Genomic DNA, 17,720 nt, shown 5'->3' with positions numbered 1-17,720 from the left:
CAATCTCAGCTTAAATTTTGTAACTGCAGGGAACTGGAAACACAGCTGCCTCTCTCTTCAACAAAATCAGGTCTCCTGGTTAAGGGAAGAATTTCTGTTAACATCTTAGTTTCTGAAAAATAAGCAGCTCCGAGTTGAATGAGTATCATGCAATTATGATTTTCACCAGCCTGCTCATATTTAACTGTCTCTGGTCATTTTAAAGAGAGAGGCTGAGAGAGGGGTAATGAGGCTTTTGAAATGCTTTTTACTTTACTTTTTTAAATGAGGGTACAGGGCAAAAAAAGGGAGCTGAAGACATCCGTTTGAAGAGCAGCAGCAAGGAAGATGGGTCTGCTAAGTGTGGATTTGCTGATCACGCTTCAGATCTTGCCGGTCTTTTTCTCCAATTGCCTCTTCCTTGCGCTCTATGACTCTGTGATCCTCCTGAAGCACATGGTGCTATTTCTGAGCCGCTCCAAGTCCGGGCGCGGTGAGTGGCGGAGGATGCTGACCTCGGAGGGGCTGCGCTGCGTCTGGAACAGCTTCCTCCTGGACGCCTACAAGCAGGTGGGTACACTGGGATGGGGACTGGCAGGTTGGGGTGGGTAAGCTGTGATGAACACCATTGTTGTGAACGGAGAAGGGAAGGGAAAGACTGTGCAGTGCAGACTATCTTCTATTCGATGTTAAGCTTGATGGGAGAGGTGTAAACTGAAAGGAGCAGTACTCTTAAGTCGGGGCTAAGGGTTCACGGGATTCAGGAGCTGTTGTCCCTCTGCTCTGCCACTAACTCTCTGTGCAGCCATGGCCATGTCACTTAGTTTAGCTGTGCCTCATTTTCCGCACAAGTACGAATAGCAATCTCCATGTTTATAAAGTATTTTCAGATCTTCATATAATTGTAAAATGCTCTAGGTGTTTTCACAGCTGTTGATTGTTTGACATGTGAGATCCTCAGAGATTATACAAAGACTGCATCTTCAGATAGAGCTCTACATAGACAGATGTCACCTATGTAACATAGATAGGATTGTTTTAATTACAGTAAAAGATATAAATGAATCTTTGTCATCACACTAGCATTTCTTATTACTCATATGTTAATTTTTATATTGGAGGAAGCATCCAGGTAATAGTAAAACTGGGCACAGAGTGAAACAGTGAGCCTTTTTTCTTCATGAAAGCAGTGACAGAGGGACATGTCAGAGATTAAAAATGAACTTGACTGCCTGAGGGACAGATGCCTGGCGATTTAAGTTAATAAAGCCAATAGCAGTTATGCAACATGCACTTTTTTTTTTCCTTTTAAGTTTTGTACAAACATCACCCAGTGGTACTGCCCAGGTCTCATGAGGTAGTTATGGTTCCCTTTTATAGATTGAAAAGGTGGACCCAAAAAGATGAAATTTCTTGCACAGGCCACCCAGTTAGTAAGTAGAAGAACTGGATTCAGAGCTCTGTGGCTCCCAAAACAGTGCTTAGTCTGTTAATGTGTTGTCTTATTTAGACCATCTATTTTAACATACCCCATGTGATGTCATGAAGTCATAGGGGTCCTATCCAAACGGTAGCTCTGTATCTTCTGAAATATTTCTTTTTGTATCACTTTCCTCCCAGTTCCCTTTTGCTCCCCCACAACGGCTTTTGTATTTGCTCTTACCTAGAGATGTGAAGAGATGGTGGTATTGGTGTTTGCTGGCTTTGTGATATGGAATACAAGCTGCTTAGCCTGAAACCCAAGCCACGTGGACATTAATTTTCAGTGTAAGACAAATATAAATAACATCAGCTTTTGCCAAATGGGTCAACCTCTTGCTGCCACCCTAGGAATCAGCCAGCTGGCTACCCTAATAAAGTAATGCTGAATGAAGCTCACTATTCTCCTAGCCCTTCTAGTTTTTGGGTTTAGTCTCTTCACAGAAATTAAGTAAATTTTACAGTGGCCTTGTTAAATGGGCCAGTCAACACAACTGTTCCCGTTCTACAGACAAGGCAAGGCAGGACAGTTAACACATGACTTGGTCAAGGCTCCAGTGGAAGTTGGTAACATGGCTCTGAAACAGCCAAGTTTCCAGTTCCCACATTTGCAACCACTGTGTGGCCCAGTGGCTGGAGAAGGTGTGGAGCTGTGAGGAACCTTATATCCATGAGACATTTTCAATCTCATTTTGCTGAAATAACACAAAGTGATTTAAAATAAAGATGTCACATGCCTTTCTGTACTTTCCAAAGTCATACTTTGCCTTTTCCTCAGTACTGTTTATGTCAACCATAGAAGCTACAGGGAGGATGACTCTGTGCTATTTTTGGCGTTGGCAATGAAACTCATACCTTGAACTTTGGTAATTAAATACTCTCCCTTATCACCATTAAATGACCTAGGCTGCTCAGGCCAATAAGGCTTTAAGGTCCCTAGAATGAATTCTGGCCCTCAATGAACTCAGCAGAAAAAGGCATATAAACATAACCAAATTCTATCACCTTGTTGCAAAAGGGGGAAAAAAATCCATTCATGCCAGCTATCCTTAAGACAAAACTAATTGACCAACAATTCGTGGAAAGACTCTGTTTTCCTTAATAGAATGATAGGCCATAAGGACAGAAGATCATTGGAAACCCTTGATTGTCACAGAAAGGTCGATAAGTGTAGAAATCAAATTACAGAGGGGACACAATAAACTGAGAAGCAATATTAAGAGAAGAAGAGTCATCACCTCCACAACAGAGGAGAATCTTTTGCTGCTTCTGTAAGGAAGAGAAAGAAAAAAAGTTTCAGCTGGAAAGCTGTACTGGTAGAGTTGAAAAATTTTGAAATATACCCTGCTTTGCGGCATGTTCAAAAAGCATGAGAAATAGTGAAATATATTAAAGACTGTTCCTCAAAGCATCTTTTTCCTTAAATTATCTTTTTCTAAATCCTGAATAGGACTGCCCAGTTGTGATATCTTAATCTTAGCCAATTAGTGAGGGTAGGAAATGAAAATATTATGGAATCAGGGTACTAAACAGCATGGTGAAATGCAGTCGATATCATAACCATGATTGCTTATTGCTCCGATTTGCTAGTTGAAGCCAGGTGTTAGCAAAGGACTTAAGCAGGTGCTTAAGCTCATTCCATTGAGGAGTATTTATGAGATAATCACCATTTTTCAGCTAGAATAGCAGAATTGCAGAGATAAACCAAAGCTAGACTGCCAGTTAGCAGAAGACTGGATTAAAGCGATAACTATGCTCGGTTTTACTATGTTTTCTGTCACTTACACAGAACTCTTCCTGGGTACATTTCATAGCATTTTTCACAACAGTACTTGATGTAAAATTTCTGTTCACAGAAAAATTTACTGGAAGTCATTCCAGAAAAACTGGGTAGATACTAAACTCTGGATTAAAGTAAATTTATTACAAGAAAGTAGCTCTGCCTTGAAAGCACAGACTGTCACAGAATTAAGTGATTTTGTTTCAAGACTAATGCGTACAAGAGATGATGGAATAGTTGAAGTATAGTATATTTGAAGATAGCTATTCTGATGCATTTTCCCTTCTAGAAAAACTTTAAAATATCTTACCCAATTTTCAACTTGCTTTTCTTCTGCTTTTTGTTGTTATTAAGTATTATTGCACATGCCTTTTTGGTTAGGGCTATTATTTCATAGGCAAGATTACCTAGCAACAGTTGCAGATTTTAACATCCTCAGTGGGGGAGCAATGCAGAGTTTGTTGTATTGTATACAGAGTATATTTAGTATTCTTTTTTATTGGAACATTCTATATGATTTGTTTTTCTCCACATTTTACAGTCCCATTGGAATAAAAATGATTGATCTTTTGTTTATTTTTATTTTATCATGTAAATGTTATCAATGATTAATGTATTTCTTTTTATTTCCTTAGCTCTGAGTTCAGTATCTGTCACACTCGGTGTTGATATTGTCTACACTGCACCAGCTTTGTGGTTTATAGAACATCTTCCTCCTATTCTTTCCTGAGAGGCCAGCGTATCTTACATTACAATAAGGGAGTCTTTAGGACCAGATTAATTGTCATAACAGAGATAAATAGAGCTAGTAGTCAAGTTACATTAACTATATGTAATTGAAAGAGTGCAACTATTTTATTTAAATGTTCTTTTTCTAATTTCCTGCTGTGCTCTGTTTATCTACAGAAATGAGTGGATTGACTCCCGAAGAGCAAATCATGTATGCATGCGTGTGTAGGTATTTACACTTTCATATGTGTTTGTATGTATAAAGATATATATATACGTGTGTGTATCTGTCTATGTATATGTACATACATATACATATATGTGTATATACACAGAAATACACACACATAGGTATACATAATCTGCTCTTTCAGGAGTCAGTCCACTCTCATTTCTCTGGATATGTGTACACATATATATGTGTGCATGCATACATATGTATAGATACAAATGCAATCACTCCTACTGACAAGAGAGAAAAAGAAGAAGAGATTTTTGGGAGGGTGTTAGTGTGCCTTCTGCATGATTTATATAGGCCATCTGTACAAATACCAGTGAGGCACTTGTTTTAGCCCACAGCATGTACACTGAATGTATCACATATCTTACAGAAATCCAGAGAAAAAGCTAGAGAAGTTTTGAAAAACCATTGTATTTTCTTGTAAAAGCATTTTTTACCTGCTGAGTTCCATGCTTTATTTAGTACTGAAATGAATCCACTTTCTAGGAATCCAAAGGTGAGAAATTGCTCTTAAAATGCTTTTAAAATGGGTACAAAAAGGTTGCACCCATTAGCAGTGCCCAGTGGTGAGGCCTCATGCTGGGAGATTTTCCAGTGTCAGATAGGAGCTTTGTGTTTCAGCAATGCAGAGCTGCCATTCCGAGTCTCCAGTAGAGAGCTGTAAGGTTATCCTAGAGGAAATCTTCCCTCTTCTCCACCTCAGTGTGGGGTAGTTGGGGGGAAGACCTTAATGGCATCTCCCTGAAGCAGCCAAATGCTTAGGAATGCTGTGGTGCACCTGTGGAGTTAACACGCACGTGTGCATATATGCACATGTGTGTAAATGTATGTCACAGCCCTCAGAAGGATCACAGAATCACAGAATCACAGAATGTTAGGGATTGGAAGGGACCTCGAAAGATCATCTAGTCCAATCCCCCTGCCGGAGCAGGATTACCTAGATCATATCACACAGGAACGCGTCCAGGTGGGTTTTGAATGTCTCCAGAGAAGGAGACTCCACAACCTCTCTGGGCAGCCTGTTCCAGTGTTCCGTTACCCTCACCGTAAAGAAGTTTTTCCTCGTATTTATGTGGAACCTCCTGTGTTCCAGCTTGCACCCATTGCCCCTTGTCCTGTCAAGGGATGTCACTGAGAAGAGCCTGGCTCCATCCTCATGACACTTGCCCTTTACATATTTATAAACATTACACCAAAGGATGGTGGTATCTCAAGTGATGGATGGTGATGGGTGTGTGTATGTACTTGTACAGCTTTTTACTGTCTTTAGAATGGGCCAGCAGCAAGCTCTGGCATGACAGACCCAGTACGGAGGGAACGGTTGGTACGGGAGCCCAACTTCACAGCATAGGCCCAGCTCGGGATGTAGCAGCAAGTAGACTGGTTCAGTAACCACCCAGCAGGATTTTCCTGAGTTGTCAGGGAGGCACAATTAAATTACCTTTGGCTATTTCTGCCTGCCTGGTAGGTACATCATTTATTCCTAAAAAAAAAAATAAAAAAATCAGTATGCAAAGTAGGACAGCCCGAAAACTGTCACGTTAAGTGCATGCTGCACAGCACTATCACAAAACTATATGTGAAATTTATATAACGGCATGATCCCTTACCTGCTGTTTGGCTGTCCAGTAACTCTTTGCTTTTTGGGGAAATCTTTTGAAGGTTGGAACAAAGACATAACCTCTATATTTAATATTTGTATTTATTTTGTCTGGCAAAGTAAGGAAGTGTCTTTCTCTGCATTTGACAGTGATAAAGGAAATTTGTGAAAGCAAGCGTGTTGTCTAGTTTCAGGGTTTAGAAATAGACATTGTGTGGCATTAGAAATATCTTATTGGTTTTACAAAGTTCAGCCTTGGCAGAATTGTTTTCATTGACATTTTCAAATGAAAACAATCATGAAAGAAGTGAGAAAAACAAAACAAAACCACAATTAAAACCTTTCCTGCAGTGTTTGGAACACAAATTCAACAGGATTTGGGCTTGTCATTGTCATTATTATTAAAACATTGTCATTATTATTAATATATAATCACGTTTGTTATAGGAGTGTCTGAGGGCCAGCCTAGACCCATTGTACTAGGCAGTGTCCTAAACAAGAGGAGCAGACAGTTTGTCCCACGGAGCTTACAGTTCAAATACTCAAGACAGACAAAGGGTAGGAAAAGGAATACGATGACTCCTGTCCCACATGAGGTCTCATTCTACCCCTTACATTTTGTGGATCTAACTTCACTTCTTCCACACCACCTCTTTGCAGTCTTCCATTTTCACCCTTATGTGCAAAAAACTGACTGAAAGGACTTGCCTTTTTGTCAAACCCTTGTGAAAACCCTCTTTGGCTGTGGTAGACAGAAAATTAGCTAACGGGCACCAGCCAGGAAAAGGATTGTACCCAGTGCTTGCACCCCAGCTCTGCCACTCCAACAAAACCACCACTGTCTATTCATACAGTGCTAAACCTGAGTGAAAAAAAAAAATCATCCAAATTAACTTCAGATGTGCTCCAGGTGCTGACTAACAAAGACTGGTGAAGGTCACCTGTAGGTAGAATCCACAAGGGCAGCCAGTGGCCCAGAAGCCACAGTATCATAGGCCATGCTCCCATCTTGAGGGAAACATAAGCCCTTAAGAAGCTTGCTGTAGGCTCCCTGATCAGAGGAACTAAAATTATCCATTTTCTTTTATAAGAGTGCAAGGCAAAAGGCTCCTTTATGCTTTCCCTCTGCCATGCATGCTTATTTGTGGGACTGGCAGTTTTTAAATAAAGAAAGCAGCATTTGACTAGTTATTTTTATCTGGACTGTACCCTTTTAATTTGTCTCCCACTTCCCTCCCTCAGCTTCACACACCTGATCCTAAATAAAGACTCTGGATTCTGGGAGAACTCAAGTCACTTCCAGTCTCTGCTCTCCAATCTGAGTAATCGAGTCTCTTAAAGCAAGCTGCCATCTCCCCACTGCAAACGAAGAACTCCCGCTCCCGTATGCTACTCCAGACAAGGCCCTCCAGTAATTTTTATCCACTGCACAACTCTGGGTCATGTAAATAAAGAAAACAAAAATAATAATTTTTATAATTCTCCAGCAAGAGTCTGGTTATGATTTGGATGAAGCACTGAGAAATATCGGGCTGTTCAGAGGCTATATTTAGCTGTATGGGTTCAAATCAAATCAAATCAGAGAATTTGAAAAGGAGCAAAAAGCTCCAGGAATTCAGTTCATTACCAATCACTGGACCCCAGTCCTGAACCCAACATGTCCATATTTAAATGGCTAATATCACAGACGGCTAATTGGCAACACGTATTTTCTTTAGGGGGTTGACATGGCCTGATGAGTCTGCCAAACTGTTTGAAAACCCCTCACACAGGGAATGAAAGCCATGTTCCAGCGCCCAGGATCCCAGAGAGGTTGTGCTAAAGCTGATAAAAGCAAAATGAGAAAAAAAAAAGGTAAATGAGGAGGCGATGTTATGTCCATGGGGCTTTTCCTAGTCCTCATGGAGAATGTACAACAAAGTTAGCAGTATGTGCTATTTCTAGCCTGTAGTTTATGAATAGGGCTTTCTTTCCAGCTCCTAAGTCTCCTTCATTTTGCAGTCTGCGTGCTAAAACAACAGCAATCTTGTTCCCTTTTTGCTCCGCGTGCAGACTCAGAGAAGGAAATGCGGTACCAAGGCTGTCAAGCAAACAAAATTCGCACAAATGATGCAAGTCACTGCTTTGGTGTCGGGCTGGTGCTTGCTCTTGCTGATGGCCAGGCTGGCTCTCAGATTTGGTTGGCCTACCTTGCGTGTCCCATCCAGGCTGCGTGGGAGGGGGTGCCTGTGCGATGCCTGGTTTCCTCCTCATCCAGAAGGCTGGCACCAAATGCCCGAATATTCACGCACATAAGCACGTGATTATAGAAACGCTGGATCGCGTGTGAGGGGAATTCTGCTAGTTTGTTTCTCAGAATTTATATTTTGCCTGCCTTTGTGTAAGATTTCAAAAGTGGTTTGGCTGAATACATGGGGTTTTTTGTTTGTTTTCTCATTGCGTTGATTTTCTTTTCCAAGAGTTATTTTTTTCTTTCAATAAATAACAACAAAGAAGACAGCCAAAGTCTACAATGCAGACAATCAGCAAGGATGATATTGTGATCTGTGTCAATCGGTTTCCGAGCCTGGTGAAAAGAAGAGTCCCTTTGGGAACGTCAGTGCTTCATCAAGACCAATTAGTGGAGATGCTGCTGCTTATGTTTAAGCGTTAACGACTGGGCAGGGCTGCTTTTTGCAGTGCCTGACACTGGTGTGGAACAAGGCACAGACCTAATTACTCCTCTGCAAGAGCAGAAAACGCCTTGTGAATGCCTGCTTGGCAAAGATGTCTCATTAAGGGGAAAAAACACAACACAAGCACTCCTAGAAACAAAAATTAAAATGATAGGTAACCTACGGCCATGAGACTTCATGGCTGTGGGAAACGAAGAGAAACTGCTATAAGGTGACGTAGAGCATATTTGTACTGTATTCCCTAAATCCATCTATTTTTTGGTCAATAAGGAGTATGAGACATGGAATGCAAACTTGCATTTTTGGAGAACAGTGAAATATGTTGCCCCCCTTGATACCAATGTCGAATAGTATTTGAATGGCATTCCCGTGCTGGTGTTCAATGAGAGTTGCTTTGTTAGTCTGTTCCTTCAGGGTTTGCAAACTTGCCTAGGGAAAGAAGCATTGGGTAGATCTGAGTGAAGACTTGGTAATGAGAAGCTTACAATATGTAGCCTCTCTTTCTTCTTAAATATGATCAAGAAGCAGGCTGTAGTTCCCCAGTTCAAGAGGGCTGGTTAGAGTATTTTCAATCATAATAGTTTTGTTAAACTAAAACCAGAAGAGCGAGGGGAAACAGCTGCTCCGATGTTTCTTGTTTCCTGAGCAGCTCTGTTCATTGCTGAGTTTTTAGTTGCTTCTATCCTTTTTACCTTTATTTTTGTTCTTCTCTGAAGAGTGCCAGGAAATATCAGAAGTTCAAAGTGTGTTGCTTAATTGTGATTTATGAGATAAATCACATCTTATTACTTCTTTTTTTGACTGGATGCGTGCACGCTCCTAAATACTGAGGTCCATTATTCATCCAGGGTGTGGGTGCAGCATTTTGGGCAAAAAGCATTTGCTGGGTACTGCAAGAACAGTTCAGCTTTCTAGGTAAAGAGGGATCTAGTGTTTGTGTAGATGTGCAGATACTGTGTTTCTTGAGATGTGACCTTTTTTGGTAGTTACCAACTTACCACAAAATGATGAGTTGTGTAGCTGGCTTATGGATTGAATGCAGCCCTCAGGATGATTATAGGGCCACCACATGATCTTGACCTCAGGGTCAAGTCTTTGCTCAAGTCTGGCCCTTTACCTTACTCATCTCTGCTTTGCCTATCTTACTGCACAGAATGGCAGAGAGAAATGAAATGTTCAACAGCTGAACAGAAGAATACTTACTACCTGCTAAGGTGTAGGGGGCCTGTAGCAGCACTTCTTAAATGCTGCAAAATAATGCTACTTCTTAAATTCTACAGCCTGAGTCTCTGAGCCTGTCTCTCTCCAGATAGATCCTTTCTTCTCAAAAAACTGGGATACAGCTCTTTTCCTTCCTTGAGTTCAACAGAGAGCCCACTCACACAGGGGGTCCTAAACTCAGCCATTTCAAACCTCTCTTGCTTTCAAAGGCAAATGAGCACATGCTTGTTTTTTTGTCACTATTACCAGGGCTCTAGCAGATAGCAGTGTTGCAGATGTAGGTTTACTGGGAGGGGAGCCACAAGGGGCTGTGCTTTCCTGGGGCATCACTTGCTTCCCTTGCCTGTGGTGCAGCTGCACATCCCCTGCTCCCACTGGTGTCATCACCATGTGCTTGGCTTGGAGAGATTTGTGGGTCTTGGGCAGTCTTCGTTTCTGTGTCTCTTTTCCTTGCTGATCTCCAAGTGAATGGCGGCACAGTTGTATCTCAATTTGCCCCATAGAAAATAGTCAAAATGATGTTTATATCATGTGCCAACATGCCGTGAGACCTTCTTATGTAGCTGTGAAGTCTGGCAGCAGTGTCTTACAAACTTTGCTTTGGTTGGATTCTTGCTTCTATTGTATTCTGATGAAATAATGCCGAGTCATGTACAACTGTAGATTTGTTCAAGGTAGTCAGGTTCCTCAGGGAGAAATGGAGGATCCAGTATGCTTGCCTCTGGATCTGTGTGCAGCATCAGTCACATCAGCTAAGCATTTAGCTGTTAATTCAGCTTCTTACTGAATCTGAGTCACCAGGTTACCCTATAATGTAATGTAGAATAGAAGCGCACCAAAAATCAGTTATTTATTCAGTTTTTACACAGTTCTTATTCAGTGTTAACTTCTATTGACTTCAATTGGAGTGTAGCTTCAGAAAGAAATAAACAAAATATGAAAGACTTCAGAATTTGGCTCTGTATGTTTCCTTTAAAGCAACACTTCTAATCATCATCAAATAGACAGGAGATAGAGAGAGACAGAAAGAGTCTGGGAAATACAAGAGAGCAATTACATTGTTGTACTAGAGCTTGATGTTAAAGGCAGATACACAGGAATTGCTGTGGCAGAGCTCATTAAAAACTAATTGTCTTATGTAATAATATTTTGTGGTTCTATAGCAGTTATCAGCTAAGGATCTCGGAGGCCTCTGCAGGCTCCACTTTATTCTGGCAGTCCCTTCTGTAAGATGCTTATATTCTGGCTTTTTTCTATAGGCAGGGAAATAGAAGCAGTCAGGCAAAATGACTTTTTCACAATTGCCTGTTGGGTTTGAGTTAGATCTGGAGTTAGAGCTGAGAACAGTTCATTTTCACTTCATCCTGCTTCAACCATCATACAAACTTTCCCCTTTGCCTGCTGCTTTTTCCCAGTCATCTTCTAGAGAAACATTGCAGTAGAAGGAAATGTCACTCAGTCACCCAATCACTGATGAAATTACTGCAAAGTAGTTAGAAAACCCTTTGGAGAGCACAGCCTTGGATGGTCCACTGTCAAAACAGAATGATATATTAAGTGGGTGCCTGCATAAATCTCTCTTGTGTTTGGTACTCTGCCTGCATAAATCTCTCTTGTGTTTGGTACTCTGAGTATTTTAAATCTTGGACTGCAGGATGCAAGAGAATATACATGTATGAAACTTGCAAACCTCTTAAACTTGAGAGGCACTGCTTGTGTTGTGAAGATCAGGAATACAATGCAGAATTATTTTGGAGAATTGAAAAAATGGCTTGAAATGTAGGATGCAGTTCAATGGGGCCAAGTGCAAAGCACCAAATTCAGGCTGGACTGATGAAGTACCCAAATCCATGATGGGGAGCAACTAGAAAGGCAGAAAAAGGGACCTAGGCATTATAACTTCTCACTAGCTAACCTCTAGTCAAGAGTCTTCTGTTTTTCCAAATCAGTCATGATGTTTCGTAAAAAGCAAACATCTGGAATGTATAAACAGGTGTAGCCTGTGAGATACATGAAGTAATTGTCTGATTATTCTGAGAATTAGTAAAAACTCTCTTGAAGTTTTGAACACTGCGCTTCAAGGAAGATGTGACCCAAGAGCAGAGAACTCAGAGGATGGCAGTGAAAAAAAATAATGTCTAGAAAATTTGGCTCACAGAGAAGTTAGAAATTGGAGGTAGTCTGTCTGAAAGCAAGTAAGAGTCTGCGAATACATAAGGGCGGACAGGACTATGTGTGTAGTGGACAGGACAAGCCAGATTTCAGAATAAATTTTCTAACAATAATGAAGTAGTATACCTGTCAGGAATGCCACATTTCCCTGCACTATGAGTGGAGATGGATTAGATGAACTTTTTGAAGCTGTTGCTTTTGGTGATTTGCTGTATCCCCATGCTAGTGTCCATGGGGGTAGTTAGGTGTACTCTTTGAACAGGTGATTCTATTTATTTGAAGAAGGTAGTCATAAGGGTATTGGACAAGCAAGTCACTCCAACTCACTATGTTTTAATTTGTTTTGCCGTCAGGTCAAACTGGGAGGAGAAGCCCCAAACTCCAGTGTAATTCACATAGCCAAGGGCAGTGATGACAGCAGTAGCAGCTGGAAGAGTGTCAGTAGCAGGTGTGGAACCAAATGCCACCTTCTGGATTTTGCCAACTCCGAGCGGCCACTGGTGGTCAACTTTGGTTCAGCTACCTGACCACCGTTCACAAGCCAGCTGTCGGCCTTCAGCAAGCTGGTGGAGGAGTTCTCTGGTGTGGCTGACTTTCTGTTGGTCTACATCGATGAGGCTCACCCGTCAGATGGCTGGGCTGCCCCTGGAATCTCTCCCTCTTCATTTGAAGTTAAGAAACACAGGAACCAGGAAGACCGATGTGCAGCTGCTCACCAGCTCCTAGAGCGCTTTTCCTTGCCACCTCAGTGCCAAGTGGTGGCTGACTGCATGGACAACAACGCCAATGTGGCCTACGGGGTTTCATTTGAGCGAGTATGCATTGTGCAGAGACAAAAAATTGCCTACCTGGGAGGCAAAGGCCCCTTTTTCTACAATCTGCAGGAGGTTCGGCTTTGGCTGGAACAAAACTTCAGCAAAAGATGAAATCCATTCTCTGCAGAAGCTATGTCAACAGATGTGTCCCTTTAAGGTGATTTAAAAGGGAAAAAAGGAAACATGCTGGTTTGAATAAGGTCTTTCAGATGATTACAGGAGAACACATTTGATAACAAGGTCAAATGAATGTTAACTAGGAAAAGAAAATAAAATACTAACTCCACAGAAACATTATTGTATGAAAAAAATCCTACTCCTGTGCTTGCTGCGGAACAGAAGAGGTGAAGAGGCTTCTGCAAAAAGGTGCTGCTGGCGAGCAGGAAGAGTGGTGAGATAAGACCTGTCTCACAGGAACCTGTCTCATGAAGTGTTTGCCCTGGAGTGAGCCAGAAGCATTGCTGCTTGGAAGGCAATCCATGGAAAGGCAGTGACATGCCTTTTCATCAGAAACGCTTCTTTACCCTTCTGTGGCCAATGCAAGCGACCTGGGAGGACCCAGGGAACCTGCAATTACTTTGCATAGAAATAGAGTGGAGTGTGGCAATTGTCCTCTCTTGTAGAGATTTTACTGTTCAGAGACTACAGGAACCACCATGCAATGCATCGTGCAGGCAGACTGGCTGCTCATATCAGGATGAAATGTTGTGTGCTGGTATTTGTACTCTCTATGGACACCTCTGTACAGCATATTAACTATGTCATTCTATCTATATGTTTGTATCCAGTATGCAGGCCTGTGCCTGCTGAGAAAGATGTTAAAATCCATGGAGTTGGACCAAAAAGGCAAGGGTGATCAAGTAAGCTCATTACAATTTGAAAATTAAAAAACTTGGACTATTTGTAGGAAAACAGCGAGAACCATCTAGAGTGTGCATCATGAGACAAAACTCAGCTGATGCCAACAAACCCTTGGTTCTCAGAGCTGACAACACACATTTTTCAATATTCTCTGTTTCTCTGTTTCTTTACCTACCTTGATGTCTTTCTGTCTAGCAATAGGCTTAACGGTAATTTCATTTTTAGCTTTTTAAAAAATAACTTATTTCTCTCTTTTATTTTTATTTGAGATAATACAGATGTATTTTGGGGATGGGGGAACTTATACACAACTTTACCTCATTGAAATGGAAACCTATCCTGTCATTTACCCTGTTAAATATAGTAATGCTGATTTTTGCTCTCTTAGTTACCTGCAACTAGTTTATAGCTACATTAGTTTGTCTGGAAGTGAAGTTTGTAGCCTCAGAACTGGTTAGCTGCAGTTCTGTTATCAGATGAGGTGATAGTCTGTTTGTTTCACTCGTCTTCTCAAAAGCCTTCCCCGAGAAACAGGGAGGACAAATAGTGTGAATTAATGTGAATAAGTATAAAAGATGGCAGAATTTTCATAAGAATGGGTCTGAGGAATTAAGTGTGTTTAAAGAGATACTGTCAACTTAGAGTATACATGAAGTTTAGGTATTTCTAAAACTAAAATTATTTAATCAAGCCTGATGGAAAGGCAAGCTTACAATGAGCTAATCCATTAGAGCTGATAAATGAAAACCCATAAGGAGATGGACTATCCAAGTTTTCTCTCAACTTTGGCAGAAACATGAAACAGATAAACAGGGTAAGTGGCAAAAATCAAATTAGTTCTTTCAATTTCTCATCCTGCCAGTTGTCAGGGATATAATGCATTATTACTAACGCAGGAATGAACAGAAAATACATACATAAATATTTTCATTTTCACAATGTCCCTTTAATGTGTGTTTCTTCTTGCTTGGCTGTTGGTCAACTTAGCCAATGTACAAGGCATTTGAAAATGTGTTTTCAAGCACAGATCTGAAATAATGACAGTAACATGAGTGCTTTCTCTTATATTCAGGTTCATGCTTCTCTCTCTTCTCACATTTTCCTCCACACACTGTTAAACCTATACAGTACACACTTACACAATTTGGTAATGTGTATCAGAGAAAGGTGTAAAGAATGGTCTTCAGACCTTCTGGTGAGCCCCACTTCTCAGAAGGCATGTATCTCTGTGTGTGTGTAGATGTATGTATGCATTTATGTATGCATATATATGTATATCATATATTTTTATGTGTATATATATATACATATGCATGCACACATAAGTGGTGTCTAAGACCAATAATAATAATTATTCTGTCCTCCCATTCACTAATGTTTCTGTAACTCATTGCTCAGTGTGGAAGATTGTTATACATTTTCATGACTAACTGGGACATATAACTGAAATTTTTAAACCTAATATAGAAACAGTAACATAGCCAAACTACATGGTTTATTTAATCCAGTGTCCACCTCTGACTGTATCAGATGCTTCAGGGGAAAGTGCAATCATTTCTTGTTGAATTTTCATTAGCTTCAGCCCTTATTATTTTTGTCTTGTCTAATGTGATTGTTCTTGTCTCACATCTCTATGAGAGACTGATCCTGAGTTTTGAGCTCTAAATATTTCTTGAGGTGGGGAATGCTAAAATCAAAAAGCATCATATTTAAGAACAAAGAAAACCAAATAAAACCGAGTTTTTTTTCAGTTTTAAATTGGCTGCTTTTCAATGTCATTCCCATCTCTTGCCCTTTTATGCTAAAACAGTATAAACAGGAGTAATCCCAATTTTTCTTCTGTATGTCAGTGATTATATATTCTATATAGAAATTCACATACCTTTTTTTTGTTTCTTAAGCCAAACAATAATTCACTTTCTTATACAGGTCCATATTCTTTGCCTGTCTCCGAATCTCTTCTGTTTTTGCTACACTGTCCTTTTACTCAGGTGAGCAAAGCTGTAGACATCACTTGTAAGTGAAAATACATATTGATATACACAGCACAACATCTTTTCCTTATTATATCCTATTCTTCAGTCATCTGAAACTTTGTGTACCCATAACAACTCCACAGCCTTTGTAAATCTTAAACTAGTAAGTCTTTTCTTTCTCTCTTCTTTTCCCTATCATACAGCTGAAGTCTGAACTGTTTATCTGTGAAATGCTAGCTAAATGTTTAGCACAGCTGTTGAAACATACCTTTAGCTCAGAGGAAAGAGTCTGAGTTAGTAATTCGGTTAGTTAATACCCCTTTGCATATCTAAAATTACAGTTATTTTTCAAGTCCATATTTTCCTTCTGAATTTCCATTATTTTGTCTTGTTACTCATAAATGCCTGTTCATCACATAGTATAAAGGAATTATAAAATTGGCTCCTGTAAATGGGAAATCCACAAGGATTTTCCACAAGAAAAAATACACAATAACTTCATTTCTTTCTTGGCAACAAGAATGCATTACCCTGCCCAAAACGTAAAGATAGTTCAGCCTCACTGATTATCAAGACAGAAATACATTTTGCAAATCCTTAAATTTCCCAGGAAAATTTGTGGTCAGAAAGCAGGGTAAGTATTTCAAAGACAAATGGGCTTAGAGGAAAAAAATATCTTTTGTAAGTGACTGATAGAAATACAAGCTCTTAAATTGTTTTTGTTGACAATATTAAAACATTTTATAAAAAAGATTTTAAACTAAACTTCATGCATTGTCCTCAGTTAATGATAGAAGTGGCCATATGTCAGATACCCAAAGTTACTGTAACAGTGGGTTGTTTTGGGTCCAGGCAGAAATTTTGCTACCTTGCTAGCATCGTACTTCACAATTGGTCTAGTCTGCTGTAAGGCTGGATTTGCTTTTGTGTCTTATTCTCACTGTTTGAGGTCACTAAACCATATTACCTGAGGTGCTTCAGTGTGACATACATATTGAGCAATAGCTTACAAAATAGGTGCCTGAAAGTATTCTGGAAGGCTACTGTATATAATAGAGTCCCCAATACTGTGTCTCAACATTAGTATGGGAAACTTCCAGTACTTTTTTTCATTTTGAGCAAGGTGTAAAGTTATTCTACATTGTTCTGTGCTTAGCATCATTATTTAGCACTGTATGAAATGAATGTAAAACATTTCGTACAGATGAAAACGATAGCATTTTGCTCTTGCTTGCGTAGACAATAACATAAGTTTAAGGCAGCAGGAAAACATGTCCTGTCTATTTAAAAGAAAGAAATATATTGCAAAATATATTGTTGAACAACTGTCTGAACACTTTGAAAAACAAAGTGCAATCATTTTTATGAAGGTGATCTTGGTGGGGAAACCACAAATCTTCTCAAAAAGGTATCAGTGCTACGTGTTCAGGTGTGTGTAGGGAGGGAGGTTATGTTTCTGTATGTGTGAAAGTGGCTTTTCTGTGATGTGGAGTGTAGGTTTAAGAGTTTTTAAGACTTTCATTCAGTACTATAACCAAAGCAATAAGAGGTATCAGGTAGGGAATATTGGCCAGTTTTGTTCAACTCTACACCATGTCTGTGCCAGATCCATATTCAGTGACCTTTGGGCCCAACTTGGAGGCTTCAGAGAAGAGGACTGGGGTGAGACAACGAAGGCTTGTGTGCTTATGAAGATCGCTAACAAAAGAGTAATTAACTCCGTTGGCGTTCAGATGCCCTCACACTGGCATTCCTCTGTGCACCTTAGTGTTTCTGTATCTGAAAGAGGGGTCTCTTTGGGGCCATTAAGAAGATCATCGGGGTGTAGATGCCTGTGTGTACTGACTATGTGTGTGTCATTGTTTAAATGTCAAAAATACACCTTGTAGGAGAGACAGCAAAATTTTGTTACAATATGGTGCTCCATGAAATGTGCTTTCTAGATTTGTTTTTCTTGTATTATAATAAACAATAAAGGAAAATGTACCTCTTCTGTGTCTTCTTATTCTAATATTGGTTATTAATATGCAGTGGAATCTTGACATTAGACCAAGGAAACTTAAAACTCTATTTAATACAATATCCTACACCTCCCCGAGTAGGTCTTAAGCAATATGAGCAAACCACTTTATAAATAAATTATTTATATAATTTAATATCTGACTACTCCTCAACTTTTAAGAAAGATAAGG

The 17,720-nt window shown here is 40.0% G+C and overlaps 1 protein-coding gene across 2 annotated transcripts; it reads left to right on the top strand.

Moving 5' to 3' along the window:
• The first annotated feature begins 327 nt into the window (after window positions 1–327).
• DIO2 (iodothyronine deiodinase 2) lies at window positions 328–12,847 on the top strand. 2 transcript variants are annotated; one of them, XM_068399350.1, is made up of 2 exons: window positions 328–549; window positions 12,230–12,847. In XM_068399350.1, the coding sequence occupies exons 1-2, from the start codon at window positions 328–330 to the stop codon at window positions 12,845–12,847; spliced, it is 840 nt and encodes a 279-aa protein (XP_068255451.1). The 2 variants fall into 2 exon arrangements, with proteins under 2 accessions (XP_068255451.1, XP_068255452.1); XM_068399351.1 differs by having other exon boundaries at window positions 12,230–12,802.
• Window positions 12,848–17,720: the final 4,873 nt, after the last annotated feature.

Source organism: Nyctibius grandis, chromosome 4 (genome assembly GCF_013368605.1).
Source record: "Nyctibius grandis isolate bNycGra1 chromosome 4, bNycGra1.pri, whole genome shotgun sequence".
Lineage (NCBI taxonomy): Eukaryota > Metazoa > Chordata > Aves > Nyctibiiformes > Nyctibiidae > Nyctibius > Nyctibius grandis.
Note: the sequence above shows the minus strand (reverse complement) of the source record. Positions and strands in the feature narration are given on the sequence as shown.